Genomic DNA, 14,830 nt, shown 5'->3' with positions numbered 1-14,830 from the left:
GGTGTCTGTCTTCTGGGATGTGCCGTGTAGTCTGGTAGACGTTCACCGGCCTCTTAAAAGGTAGTGCTTGCTGTCTCCATCATCAGGGGGATCTCCATGATGATGGACGGCGCAAAAACCCAGAAGACAGCCATTATTATTCATATCTATCATGTGGCTCCATAATTCGTTGAAACAAGCATTTAAATAAAAAACTGTCTCGATATTTGTCAAACTTCACGCCAGAACCAAATAAGAAATGTATCGCGCGTTGTTTACGAAAGCTGCATGTGCTAAGCTTAGGCTTCAACTAAAAAGAAAAAAGTTAATGGTTCAATTGCCAGTTGAGAGGAATACGAGTGGATGGGGCAATGATACAAACACGTCAATCAATGTTGGGAAGTTCTATGGAGTTCATGGACCAAGTCGAGGTTGGTTCACAACACGTCAAGCGGAGAATTAGCCTATAGGTCCTCCGAATACTTGTCCCTATTCTGTTGCAAATTTATTTACATGCGCTTATTTTAACGACGCAGTCAGCAGATCAGATTATGTAGCGCTGGATGATAGGATTATTAATCAATTAAAAATTGGATGTTATATGGAAGTGGTCGTGATCTCATTTAAAGTACTACACCGAAATTTTGCTGGAAGGGCGTGAGTAAAACCACGAAAAAGAACCAGTAAAGATTTCCTGTCTCCTGCCACACATTTGAACCCGATAATTCTCGAATACGCAGCAGGAGTGCTAACCACTTGACCGCTACATTTGGTTTTCCCTTTTGAAGGTGAAGGCTTTTGCATACAGTAATCCCTTTCACGCAAATTCATCAGACTTTGTCGTGTAAGGACAATTCCATATTCATTTCTTAGTACAGTTTTTTATGTTATGGGGCAGAAAAGGTGTGTCATCTTGTTCCTGTGTGTATAGCTGCCCTGTTTAGAACTACGTACCAAAACCACGGATTTTCAAGGTACTTATGAATACCATGCTACAGGTGGTTATCCACCTTGAAACTTTTTAATTCGCACTATCGACAATACCAACTTTAAGAAGAACGCGACAACGCGCCACTTAACACAGGACCTTACAATTTTGTGTCCAATATCAAACCTAAAAAATATATAAGTTGTTCTTCGTATTTTAGTGTGAAGTTTGAAACACGGCGACAGCTTTACTTGCATTTTGGCTTCATCAGGACGATGAGATGTTTGATCGCCCTGATGATGGCGGCAATAAAGACCTACGAAAAGTAGGTAAACTTCGACCAGACTATATGGCGCTACAACCCAGAAGAGAGCCATCTTGTAAGAAAGTGTTTGCAAACAGGGTGCTGGGGAGAATTTCTGGTCCTTTGAAGAGTAAGCAAGGTTAACAGACGCGTGGGGGTGACGAAGATGAAAGAACATAAGAAAGAGAATGTGAATATGAGTATATGTGAACTAGCCTTCCCAATTTACGGTAATTAACATCAATGTGGTTTGCTGCGGGCTTGGACAGCTGTGGACGAGAACTGGATAATTATTACAAGCGCAAAGGGATGCGATGCTGGGAATTAAAAAAACTGACAAAGGTCTCGCAAGGAGGTCGTAAGGGGTCGTTCGATAAACCACTTGAGGGTAACCATTTCAAGAATATACAAGTGGGGTGGATAAATGTACAGGGATTAGCGATTCATTTATGCCTGGCGAAGAGGTAATTTTCTTGTTCTAATATCAGTGAATGGTATGTGGCTTTTGTATTCTGCTGATTACAACAAGAGCAGTCACTGCTGGCGACAGTACATCAGCAGAAACGTGTGTGCGTGTCTGCAGTTCAGAGATTAACTGTCTTCGCAGCTTCGAGCAACATTAGGAATTCGCCAGACTTTGTAGCACTGTGGTAATTAACACGCACCACCTGACTTAACATTCTGTAATTCTGCATTTTGACCACAGAGCGTATAAATGACAATTCGATTCAGTTACATTTCAAAATACTTTGGAATCTTGCAACTGAAAACTGGTATGAAATACAGTGAAGGAAATGGTGTCTCGATTCCGGAAACAAAATTCCGCGATACCTGGCAATTTCATACCGAGCAAGCAAAAATGAGCTCTTTGCTTCTCTTTCACCATTCATCCAAAAGAATTAAGTATTCGAAAGCCAGGGAAAGTTTTGACCAAAAATCTGCTTTAATATTATCCTAAATCTCCCAAGTGGCCTCCTTGGATTTTATGAACATTGTGTTCATACGTAGTCTATGAGACTATGAAAAATAAATGTATTCACAGAAGCCAATTTGGCCACGCCTCACCCAGCAAGAAGAAAGCATTTTAATGGAATGAGATTTAATCGCATTCATAGTGAACTGACGTACAATTTCTCAGAAATGTCCTTTGTGTTTGTGGCTGTCTGTGATGACCAATGCCGTAGACCATCTTTCAATGACGAATTGTCAGAAATGACTCATGATGATGTGAAAGAACCAGCAGCAATGTTTTTGTTGCAGGAACGTTGTTGTGTATGTGGCTTTGTGCTGGAAATGATGACGTACCGTGACGTCATTCGGTGCTGATCGGACCGTTCACACACCTTCGTCAGGCAGCAGCCAGCTGCAGTCGCGTGCTGGGGTAAGCCCGAAGTTGATGGGCTCAGAGCTTCTCGTTCGTCTGTGGTGTGTGGTTATGTCACTCGACAGGCGGGAACATTGCTACGAAGAACCACAGTCAACAGTTATCCTAGCAGTGAGTAACAAATCCATGTCACACTTCACTTTTTGCTAATCTTTTAATTTATATTTTTCGACAGTTTGTAGTTCAGACACCAAAAAATTAATACGCGATTATTTTTCTTATTTGTTTGTCAATCCGAATGGATTCTTGGGATAATCTTTATCCAGGGTACAGAGCATTATAATTTTTTCAAACACACACACACGTATTCCTCTTTGACAGAATTACAACAAGATTTCTTCCGTGGAGAATAAACAACTGTGTTCATCTAAAATATTTTAACGGTAACCAAACCTTCTTCTTTAGATATTCCGTGAGGGTGAGACATCCGTCATTAATATTGTCATCTAGGCGACTACATTCTCTTCCCTCGTGATCGTCTGATTACATTCTTACAAGATGCGTTAAGAAAATTACGCTGCTGTGTTAAAATTAATATCTGAAATAAAAGTTGCATGCCTTAATAAAGTCTACGTTTAAAAGTCTGCACTAAATTGTACTATAAGACGCTTTTAAGAAAAGTTAATAATCATGGGTAGGCACGATTAGAAATGTTGGTTAGAAGATAATATGGACTTGATCAAAGGCGTCCGTTAGTTTAGGAAATGAAATATTCTGGTAGACAGACAGATTGGCCGACGCTACCTCCTTAACAAGCCTTCAGTTTGTGCGTTAAGGCAAAAAACAATTGCATACGTGACAACAGCGTCAAAAACTTTGAGGTTATATCTGACATCGGAAATTATACTCGTGGAAGTCAACATACAAATGGATATAATTATTAATTTCTATAACCTGTTCGCCCTCTCATATGACTAAAATATTTTAAAGTTAGTAAGGGAGATAAGTTATTCATAGAACTTATTGTTTCAGTAATAAAACAAATTTATTACTATTGATATTTTACGTCGGCTTCCGATTCAAGCCTATATTTCTTCAATCCTCAGACAACTAGAAGTTTCGGTAAATCACATGAAGACAAGTGACTATGGCTGTAGGTGTTAGATTAGTTGTAATATCGTAAAACACGAGGCACATAATGCTGAAAAATAAACTTCATGCAGTCCTGAAAAGCTGACAGTCGCTCACCTTGTCAACAAATTTCCCACCTCGTGTATGAAACTAGAAGGTTTGTTACTGTGTTTGTAAGAGTTCAACATTGATTCCTATCCTGAAGCAGATTATTGCAGTCCACACACGCACACTGAGCTCTCTCATGAGTGCTACATGCCCTACTCGTGTCGTAATCATTAATTTGGTCACTTTAATGATATTCGATAGAGAGGACAAATCATCACTTTTCATTATGCAGTTTTCTCCAGCCTTCTGTTTCGTCTTACATCGTAAGTCCGTCAAAGTATTATCCTCGGTATCCTCTTTTTAAACAACCGAAACTTCTTTCTTCAGGTTGAGAGACCAAGCTCAGACTCTGGTAATCACGTTAAACAGGAACAGTTATAGTGTTATATTAATCGTTGGCGTTTACAAACATAATGGCAAGCTAACAATTTTTTAAACATTTACTCCGTGTGCAAGTTTTGATCTGAATTATCACTTTGTGTTGTTCTTCTTTTATTATTAACTTTTTTGTCGTCTGTACATCTGGACATTCAGAAATATCCGATCAGCTTCTAATTTACCGTTTTTGTTTCAGGACGTTCGTCTGTAAGCAGCTGTTTTTTCGTACTGTATCCCAGAATATGAAACTCCGAGACGCTCCTCACACAAATTGTAATGTGACCATTCCCGGAAGACGCTGACTGGCTGGCTGGGCAATTTAGCATCGGGGAGCAGTGACCACTGTCACTTATTCCAAATCCAGTATTGCAAGTTCAGTGACCTTCACCTCACTTGGATACAACTTCCTCCGTCGTATTGTCTTAACTATTGTTCGCTGATTACTTCGTCACCAAACAGGATACGACGTGTGAACAGCTTCGTTCACGCTGCAACAATAAATGTGCATTACCGGAAGTGAAAATTCTGGTACATCTGACGCCGCGAGAAAGGTCTTAATGGTTGATTCATGAACGTTTCTTGTGATGTCAAAAAAAGTTATTCATTCCACATATCCCTACGCATGTCTGTTGTTCTGGATTAATTTACAGCGCGATTCCTTGAAATGTGAACTGTTGTTTTCGAAGAAAAGAAGATAAGCAAAGAATCGAAAAGAAGCGAACAACCAAGGCGAATTAAACGAAAGTTTTTAAAAGCACGATTCTTTAAACGTTGAATGTGTTGTTATTGAAGAAAATAAGACATGCAAGATATTCAAATTAAACGTCATCCAGGCGAATTATACGAAAAGTTATTATCAAATACAAGACAGAAACAAAATTTATATGTAATCACATTAATGAACGTTATTTGCTTTTGGTATGGGATGGGTGATTAATTAAACACTTATTATTCAAATACAGGAGCATAAAAGTGTTGGGTTTCGTCTATAAGAACAATATTTGAAATAAAAAGTTGACTTGCTACATTACAAGTGAAATGAAGTGGGTTATTAGGGTGATGTTTGGTTTTGGAAGACGGTAAGAAGGACAAAACATTTCCAATAAAACGGCTGAGGACGAGAATATTTGTGATGTCTGGTGTCATGGTTACGGACGCTGGCGCCAATTCCTCTTACGTGTACGGTAATGACACGACAGGCGGCTGGGGCCTTCGCTCCTTTTTCACGTTTTACAGCCAGTTCGGTGCCGGAAGGACGGTGGCTGCCGGCGTGGAGATAGGCTTCCTGTTGCTCACGTTCCTGGTGTCCTTAGTGGCTAATGCCAGCATCGCGTTGGCTGTGTTGCGCTACAGGGAGATGAGGACGGTCACCAACTGCTTCCTGTTGAACCTCGCCGCTGCTGACCTCGTGTTCGCGTTGGGTATTCCCGCAGTGGTTGCCACCAGACTGACACAGGAATGGGTGCTGGGAGACACCGCCTGTAGGATCTTGCCCTATTCGCAGGTGAGCAGAGGTCTTCAGGGACCTTAGCTTTACGTTTGCTCGACGCGGCCCGAACCCGAAATTTCTCTTGAAATATCTTACCCGTACACCACCTAAGCTGAGGTTGTATTGATGTTTGAGGAATGGTACAAAGATGTCGGATGCCATGTTTGTCAGGTGCTATCTCGAATTGTGTTTGGGAGGGAATCTCTGAGAATCCCCTAGAAAATAAAATCGGTTGGATAACTTTTTCCGAAGTCCGCGAAAGCCCGAAATGAAAGCATCCGACTGATATAATTTAAACCAAGTTCGAACCCGGCTAGGAACCGAACATTTTCTGTGCACATGGCTTACGCCCCCGGGCCAGGTCTGGGATCGTGCAGACGTCTGTCTATACTCGAGTAGGCCATTTGCGACGGATGAACACTAAGATTTCAAGGTAATGATTGGGGCGGACGGGCCTATGCCATTTGGGTCTCATGTTAACTACTGAAAATTCAACTGCAGTCCTGCCTGCCAAAATTATTGGCGATGAATTTAATTTGTCACACTCACAATGTGCTTTAGTCAAGTTCTGTTTTCATTTATGAAATTGTAGTAGAAGCCGGCTAAAACATGCACCTACGAAGAAACCTATCCCGAGTTATGTGTGCAATATCCTAACCAGAACTGCTGAATACTAAAAAGTATCCAAAGGACAGGTTTGGCGACTTTCATATCGTTTACCAACGCTACAGAAATACTGCAAATGGTCAGAATATAGCTTCTAAATTACAGTCTTTCCAGCTGACAGCTCTTTCACTACGGATCCTTGCTTACATTGAGTCACCTGCTCTTACTCAACCTGCAAGAATGCGTGACTCAAAGGAAAAGCTAAACACTGTTTTGACCTTGGTCATAAGGGCCTCACATTAATGTCGTCTTCGTCACCGACTATAATAGCCATTATTTGGTGTTTTTCTGTCAGCGTAAATTTGTTTTTTACTCAAGCTAAAAGTTTATGTTCACACGAAGAAGCGTGACTGATTATTTAAGTTAATATCAAATGCTTTCGTGCCATAAAAGCTCTAAAGTTAGCTACTATTTTCTCACCGAGTGTTATTAAATTACATTATTTTGTTTTCAAAAGCCTCTGTTTCTATGTTTCTAGTGATGATGAACGAGGTACTGTTTTCTGTTACCGTAATTTGTTTCACAAGGAACCGCGTGTTACTTCGAACACACATCTCTTAAACTGTAGTAGCAGCAATGCACGTCACTCTGATACATTAAGAAATAATATGGTTACATTCTAGCGTACCGATATTTGTGAACGTGGTGAGATTTCAGTTTCTCACGGCTGCGATTATGAAGATGTCTTCTGGAACGTTGTGTCGTATAGTCTAGTAGACATTTGCTACAGCAAACGCCTCTGAAACGTCGAAAAACTTTACCAGTCTGCATGACACAACATTCCAGAAGACACCTTCACGTACCAACATGATGACACGCGAACCATCTTGCGAAATTTTGTTACTGACTTGATGACGACAACAGTTCAGTCATCTGGATACGTGGATACCTGTATTATGGGAGAATAAAATTAGTAAGCTATAAGTCTGAATAGCGGACAGTATCGTAGATTTCTGGTTGTGAGAATACAGAGAAAAGCGCCATTATAGACTAATAAAGTTTCACGATATGTAAATATTACGGTCGGGACAGAACAGTGGTCACAGTGCAGCTTTGTTTGCTGTTTTCTCAAACAGAAATAACGCACTCGTGTGGAATACGTCACATCGACCCTGGTACACGCAAAAGGCCGTAAGTAACAATTTCAGCCTCCAATAAATGCAGTCTGGGTGGAGACGCGCCAGAGTTTCACTCGGCCCTGAAACTTCACGGCCCCTCAGACAAAATGTTCGGTTGTATTAAGATGCATCAGCTGTCTCACATGACTTTGAAGTCATCTTCAGTAGTTTTTCTCGGCACTCTTCCGATCGTTGGGTCATCAGTTCCATTCACTTGATACTGACTATTCCCACACAGTCTTTTAATCGCATAATTGTCTGTCCCATTATGAATGCATATTCTTACTTACCAAAAGGAAGTTAGGACGTTACTACTTCCTTTTCAACACTTCATTTTTTCAGTTTATGTACTTTAATGTGTAATCTATATTATTTTAATTAAATTTATTTCTTCAAACATTTCCTTCCTTACAATATCCAGTAGTCAAATTTTGTTTTCATCGTTTCACCGTTGTCATGGATTTTTATGCTGATATTAAACATCCTTATTTCAGCACTAAACACACATGGCCAATTTCAATCTCTTGTTTCGCCTTCTTGGAAACTGCTCTAGCTACTCAGTATAGTACACTCGACGGTCGATGGGTATCAGAACATTTCTGAACTTGACAGTAAAGATGAGACTCAGCATCAGTACCAGAGGTTTAAATAACCGAAAATATTGTTGATGACGATAACAGGTCATGGGGCGAGTTATTCTTGAAACACTGGCAGTCTTTCAGCCGGTCAAGAAATTCCCCGCCATTTATGAAACCCGAAAGTTTAATTCCGTATTTACAAGTTTAACGGACTGTATCCTCCGTCAGTTGAATCCAAGCCACTCTCCATACCTTGTTTCTTCAAGATCCATTATATTATCTTCCCACCAGCGTATAGGTTTCACAACGACAACAGTAATTCAATCATCGTTAAGTTTATTCGAATGCGTAGTTACAATTATAGCCAAAACAGTAGAACCAACAGGCCATGAAAGAATAATGTAATATGCAAATGGCATAATGAATTAAGATATAATATTAAAAAGTAATAATGAAATGCAGTGACTTGTGCAATGTAATTATCGTTTAAGTTTTGCACAATATGTAATCTTCTCCAGATTATTGTTCGGGTTAAGAAATCAAGAAGGAGAGTTGGAAGGAGCAGATAATAGGGTTTACATAGGGCCACAGAACTTTAATAGTGGAACCTGGCCTGATGAAATCACTTGGGAGAACGAGGCTTAGATGGACAATTAACATGAAGATGTATCTTCAAAACGAGAGTGTGTTCTGGTTTCATCTGGCTTAGGATAAGATGAATGGTGAGTTTCTTGAGCAAAATAAAATCAGTTGCATTGAAGACCAAAAATTTTAGTGAACCTTTTAATTCCATAAAAGACAGATAATTTCTTCAGGAGCTGGACGACTATTAGCTTCTCAAGAAGTACTCTACTGCCTTTTACGTCCCCGACACGTTCGTACCATGCCAACCGTGGCGTTGTTCCGCCACACACCTAGGTCTGCATGGTAATGCAACTTATACCTTACAAGCACACAGATCTCATGCTACATATGTCCTTGGTCAATGGCTAGGTTAGTGTCGCAACTCAGATTAAAGAAATACATCGCTCAGTCTGTGAATTCATTTTCTTCAGTTAATCTTTACAATTGTCTATTTACGCTGCCTTTAGTAAAGTTTCCTTGGTTGTTACTGTGTAATGATGAATTATATCCTAATTTTCCAAACGTAATCTTTGTTACAATTCATGCGTGAAGAATAAGAGAAACACGTACGTAACGCAAAACACCAAGATAAGACGGGAGGATAATATTAAAATGGACCTTCAGATAAATATGATATTAATGTGTGGGCTGGGTTCACCTGGATCAGACGTAGGATCGGCAAAAGATACTGGACCTGTGGATTCCACACAAGTCGGGGAATTGCTTGACCACGAGCGACAATCAGTTCTTCCCAGTACACTGTTGCATAATGGCTCTTTCTTCTCGTTTGCACGTGCAGTTCGTGTGTGGCTTCGTGCTGCTGTGGACGCTCACTCTGATCAGTATGGACCGCCACCGGTGCATCGTGGTGCCGCCGTACCGCTCCAGGCTCACCCCACAGCTCGCCACTCTTCTCACCGCTGTCACGTGGCTCATCGCAGCAATTCTCTTCCTCCCTGTCGCTTTCTGGTTCCACGAGCAGCCCACCAACGCAGGCACCATCTGCACCCTCGTGTTCCCAATGTCACACACTGTGAACTTTTCCATCTGCTTCACTGTGCCCGTCATTCTCCTTGCCTGCCTGCTTCCCATGGCCCTCCTCGTCTATCACTACCAAAGAATTTTCCAGAAACTCTTGTCGACGAGGAGCCGCTGGGCTGTACCTTGCGTTGTCATCAACCCGGTGAGCACTGATTGTTCGGGTGCAGACACGCCGACTGTGAGACGTGACAGTGAACTAAGTTTTGTTGGCAGCCTGGTGATGCCATGGACCAGGAAGATCTCGACGACAAGCCAGCAATTCATGTCGCCGGGCCGGAATGGCTCGATGTCACAACACGAGGAGCTCCGTCTCAATAAGCACCTCAGGGTAGTCAGGGTGCTGCTACTTAACGTAATCGTCGTCCTCCTCATGTGGCTCCCCATCACCGTCGTCATGTTCCTCATCTATGTCGATGGTCGCCGGCCATACGAGGACACCAACTTTTTCCTCAGGTCACACCACTTCATTTGGTCCCTAGTCGTTGCATTGTTAAACACTGTTGTGAACCCACTTCTTTATGGGGTTCTGTCGGAAAATTTCCGCAAGTGTTTCACTCGCCTTTGGTTCGGTGGACGAGGTAGTTCCGACAACAACGGCTGCAGAAGAAACGATCTCAGTAAGTCTAACCAGGACGCTTTGAATGAATATGGTGTTAACGGTACGTCCAGGACCCCAAGCAGCGGGCGAGTCAACGGGTACCCTCAAGGGATACCCCCGAAACCCCAAAAGAAAATTAGTATGTGTAGCATTGGCTCTGTACTGGAAACGCCCAGTGGTGTTCAGGAAGTCTGATACTACAGACCTAAACGTAAAGACAATTCTCGCACACAAAATACGGACACCGAAACTAATGCCAAATTTTCCAGTATTTCCAAAACGTAAATTTGGATTGTGGAATGTTGGTTTACATGGTGATCAACACGGAAATTATAATTGGTTTATAAATACCAAACGAAACAAGGGTATCACGGACTGATAATCCGAACGGTGTTTACTATCACCACCATTCTCATCCTTAGCCACTCAACCTATATCTGTTTATAATAGTCATAAATAATTTTCCATTTATTGTCATAAGTGTACGCCACATCGCTCAGGGGTTTTCTTGTCTGCTGCTGAATGCTCCCCTTCGACTACCGTGCAGCCGAAGTAAAATGAATCACCAAGATCGTGAGGATTCACTCTAGTTCACTGGCACACCAAGTGCTTACATTTGATTGAGTGCCATAACTTACTTTTCTATTACTGGCTGGATTCATCTGGCTCAGGATATGATTTACTGGCGGACTCTTCTGAACGTGACAGTCGATCTTCGAGTTCCACAAAAGACGGATAATATCTTGACTAATTGAGCGACTGCTAGCTTCTCAAGAAGGACTCTGTTCAGTGTAGTTGTAGAGTTGAAAAAATCCCTTAAACCAAATTTAATACAAATCTATGTGTTCTATGGTTTCCAACATGAAAATCCAAAACGACGTGGTCTCCTTCCAGCCTCTTAGCATACAACTTTATCTTATCTACTAAAATACGAATATAAATTTTGATCTAAAATAATTCAAAATTTGTCTCGAATCTACCACAACTGCATATATTGTCCAATAACTAAATTATTTAGCCTTTCGTCCGGTAACTTTTTAAATAAGTACAAGTAGCTAATGCTGCAAGAGTGAGCTAATGGGCGTCCGAAAACCAGTAATGTATGCTAATGGGTCGAATTATGTGTATTTGTAGGTCAAAGTGAAACATGTAAGTCTATGTACCTCTTCAGACTCTGTATAACGTACGCAAGACTCTTTGCACCTACATTATCATTGTTTAAAAGAAAATTTATCTTTATTCGTATGTTACTCAGAGTATGAAATATCTCGTTATCTGCACATGTGTGTATATGTAGATGTTTAAGTAAATTGGTATTGTTAAACATTGATATAAAATTAATCCATTGTTTCTGCCCCTCGTAACACCCAACTTGTAGTCTTTTTTTAGTCTCTTAAATTTTCTTATTCCCATTAGCCATACTGAATATGACCCAAGGCCCGTTACACTGACAATCTTCTGGTGTAAATTGTACCCTAGGACAAAGAATAATGTCTACATTATACGTGACTCACTTTTCTGAACGTGACATAATCCTCAAAACTTTCGCAACGTCGCCATATCTTTGCCTCACTAGCGTCAACGTCAGCGTATATCGGTGTCACTTCTCACACCTACCTCAGAGTTCTTGTTATCAAAATGTACAGAAGTGTTAGTAATTTGCGTTCATTTTTAATATCACTAGGATAATGTTCGAAACTGATTAATTAAGTTTAATTGTAGTTTGTAGCCCCATAAATAATCATCAAACAGACTATTACATATCAATATTCATTTAATGCATTCTATTGTGATTGTTAGCAGGTTATACAGAAGAAAGAAGTTCAGTCTAACACAATATATTTTATTTGCAATCAATTATTTTACTAGGACGACATATTTCGACTCCACAGGGTCATCCTAAGGCCCTTAAGAGAAATATGTAGCCGTAATAATATTTTGGTTTTGAATTAAATATACTATGTAAGACGGAACCTTAACTTTCTTCATATGTAACTTTCATTACAGTCTATGGATGTTTTCAAATCTAAGTTTAAATTTACGTGCATCAATGTGCATGCAAATAAAAGGTGCATTTATTTTGCAAACACAGATATCCCCACTAAGAATATGTAACAGGTATATCAACCAAACGTTTGTATTTCTCAAAATATTCCAGCCATAACTTCGTCATACGGTCGATAATTCTGATATGGGGGTACGTTCTGTCTGTAGGGGTTTCTGGTTGTCTGCGTAAAACTCTAAACCAACAAAACCCACTTGTAACGAATTATGAGCGGAGCCAGACATTTAAAACAAAAAATGTGTACAAAATAATATGCAGATCACAAGGAAATTTGTATGCACTATTTAGATGTGGCAATTCATTTGGACTGGCGCATTTGCACACAATACATTCGATATGAGATCGGTTACGAGGTTGCAGGGAACACGAAGTGCTTTTAGTAACACGGTTAAAATGAAGATAGAATAATGGGTTTGTATTTAAACATAGATTTGGAAGATTTTCTCTGGTTTGAATATTTCGGTCATTCCAGTATTTGATAAATATGTAGAATGGAGGAAATACCAAAGAATGCTATTAAAGAGGCAATGAAAATTCTGTTTTCTATGTAAATTATTATCTTATAGTTCCAAACATGTAAATTGCGATAATAAAATATATTTATAATGAAATTTCAAATCTGCAGCCTTATTTATATGTTCAAAAGGCTAACTTTTTATCAGTCCATAAGAGAATACCATAAAATAAAGATTTTTGAGAAAAGGATGCTGAGAAGAATATTTGGACCTAAGAGGGAGGAAGTCACAAGAGGTTGGAGAAAACTGTATCATGGAGATCTCCATAATTTACACTTTTCACCGTATTTTATCACAGATCAAGGATGGCTAGATGAACCAGACATGTAGGAAGCACAAGACAGGAAATGTATTATTTATATATATTATTATTATTTAGTGTTCTGTCTGACGCCATGTCCATATGAACAGGATCCTTCCATCCTTTTCTCGGACTGAGACCTGTTCATATACGTTCTTGGCAGATGATCCAGAAGTGGTTTGCCATTGCCTTCTTCTGTGTGTGTTGGGATGCCACGGAGAAACCGGGGAAGCCCCCGGAGGAAAACTCCGTGTTGCCTAGACCACGGCCTTGCCCAACACAAGTTATAAATTCGGGCTCCGCCGGGAATCGAACCCGAGACCCCAGGATTACAAGGCCAGCGTTCTAACCGCTGTGTCCACTGAAGGAAAGAGGTTACTTGGAAGGTCTAGACGTTGATGGGAGAACAATATTAAATAATATTATTTACTTCAGACAAAGGTAGGACCTCCACATACACTGGTTGTGTGAGAAAGAACTGGATTCCCACTGCTGCACAACAACATTGTGACCAATACAAATAAATAGAGCCATACGGAGATTTTAAAGCCTGAGACGAATTTGGAACCATGTTCGTGAAACTGACGACTTGAAAGTTACTTTCAAAGTGAATAACTAAAAGTGAAAGGGTCAAATAAAAACATTCTGCGTGCTACAAGGGACCTGATAAATATAATGGTGATGACACAAGGCGGGAAATTTGTTTACCACTGAAGCCACAGGTAGCGAAATGTTGAGTCCTTGACCGTCAAAGAAATGGCATCCTGATCGTCCAGTCCGCATCCTGACTCTACTAACTGAAATATCCTGACTCCAGTTTGGCGTTCTGGTTACTCAAAGGCTCCAGCAGCGTTGCTGGAACGATCCTGGGTCAACACTGAAATATGCTTTCTGGCACGCACAGAAACAAATCTCGCATCAATACCTCAATAAAAATTCCGTAGTAAGCAAACAGATGTCCAGTCTGTTTGGCTTTTTATCTAAATAAGCAAAGTATTTTAGAATAAGGCGGCTAAGAACACTGCTAATTCCATGTCATGAACGTTGTACAAAATTCAAACTACTGTTTATTTTTGCTGTGCCAAATGTTATTGAACACACTTCAAACACACAAATACGAACCTTGGCTGTGGGATTCTTTTGTTACTTCAGTCGTAAATACGGTTTAATGATGCAGCACTAAACGCTTATTTCTTCTTATCCGTAAGTCAAGGTTCTGACATTCTTTTTCAAGCGTGGCGGGCTGTGACAGGCTACTCTGATCCGATCTAGTGGCTAACAGGTGCTGAATTTATCGTAATTCACATAAATGCCAGAGTGCGAAGAACGACACTCAGTCCTCTGCACTGGATCCACAGATATCAATTCAGGAACACTCTCTAACCACGACAAACTCATGCTCTGCCGAAACATTTGACATTCAAGCGACAAGAAAACCAGTAGACATTCAAATGACAACGCAATGCTTTAATGTCGTATTTGTTCCCGTCAGTAAACATTCAGAATACGCTGGTGATTTTTCCATTCGTTGTTGGATGTCTTAAGAACTGGGAGTGTGGTATTAAGATTATCACGCCTACTACCAAATAGACTGTTTTTGACTATTCAAAGTTTTTGCAATTACTTAAATCTTGAGTTGTACTGGTGACATTAATTTTATGATCCATCTGTATTTCGTGTTGG

The 14,830-nt window shown here is 40.3% G+C and overlaps 1 protein-coding gene across 1 annotated transcript; it reads left to right on the top strand.

The window, feature by feature from the left end:
- Window positions 1-2,471: 2,471 nt before the first annotated feature.
- Window positions 2,472-12,949, top strand: LOC110829650 (free fatty acid receptor 4). Its single transcript, XM_022063616.2, has 3 exons — window positions 2,472-2,706; window positions 4,349-5,656; window positions 9,427-12,949. Exons 2-3 carry the CDS (start codon window positions 5,285-5,287, stop codon window positions 10,459-10,461), a joined length of 1,407 nt encoding a protein of 468 aa, XP_021919308.1. The 5' UTR covers window positions 2,472-2,706; window positions 4,349-5,284; the 3' UTR covers window positions 10,462-12,949.
- The last annotated feature ends 1,881 nt before the right edge of the window (window positions 12,950-14,830 follow it).

Source organism: Zootermopsis nevadensis, unplaced genomic scaffold (genome assembly GCF_977971745.1).
Source record: "Zootermopsis nevadensis isolate Lab colony 2312 unplaced genomic scaffold, Znev_1.0 Znev_ptg000020l, whole genome shotgun sequence".
NCBI lineage: Eukaryota > Metazoa > Arthropoda > Insecta > Blattodea > Termopsidae > Zootermopsis > Zootermopsis nevadensis.
Note: the sequence above shows the minus strand (reverse complement) of the source record. Positions and strands in the feature narration are given on the sequence as shown.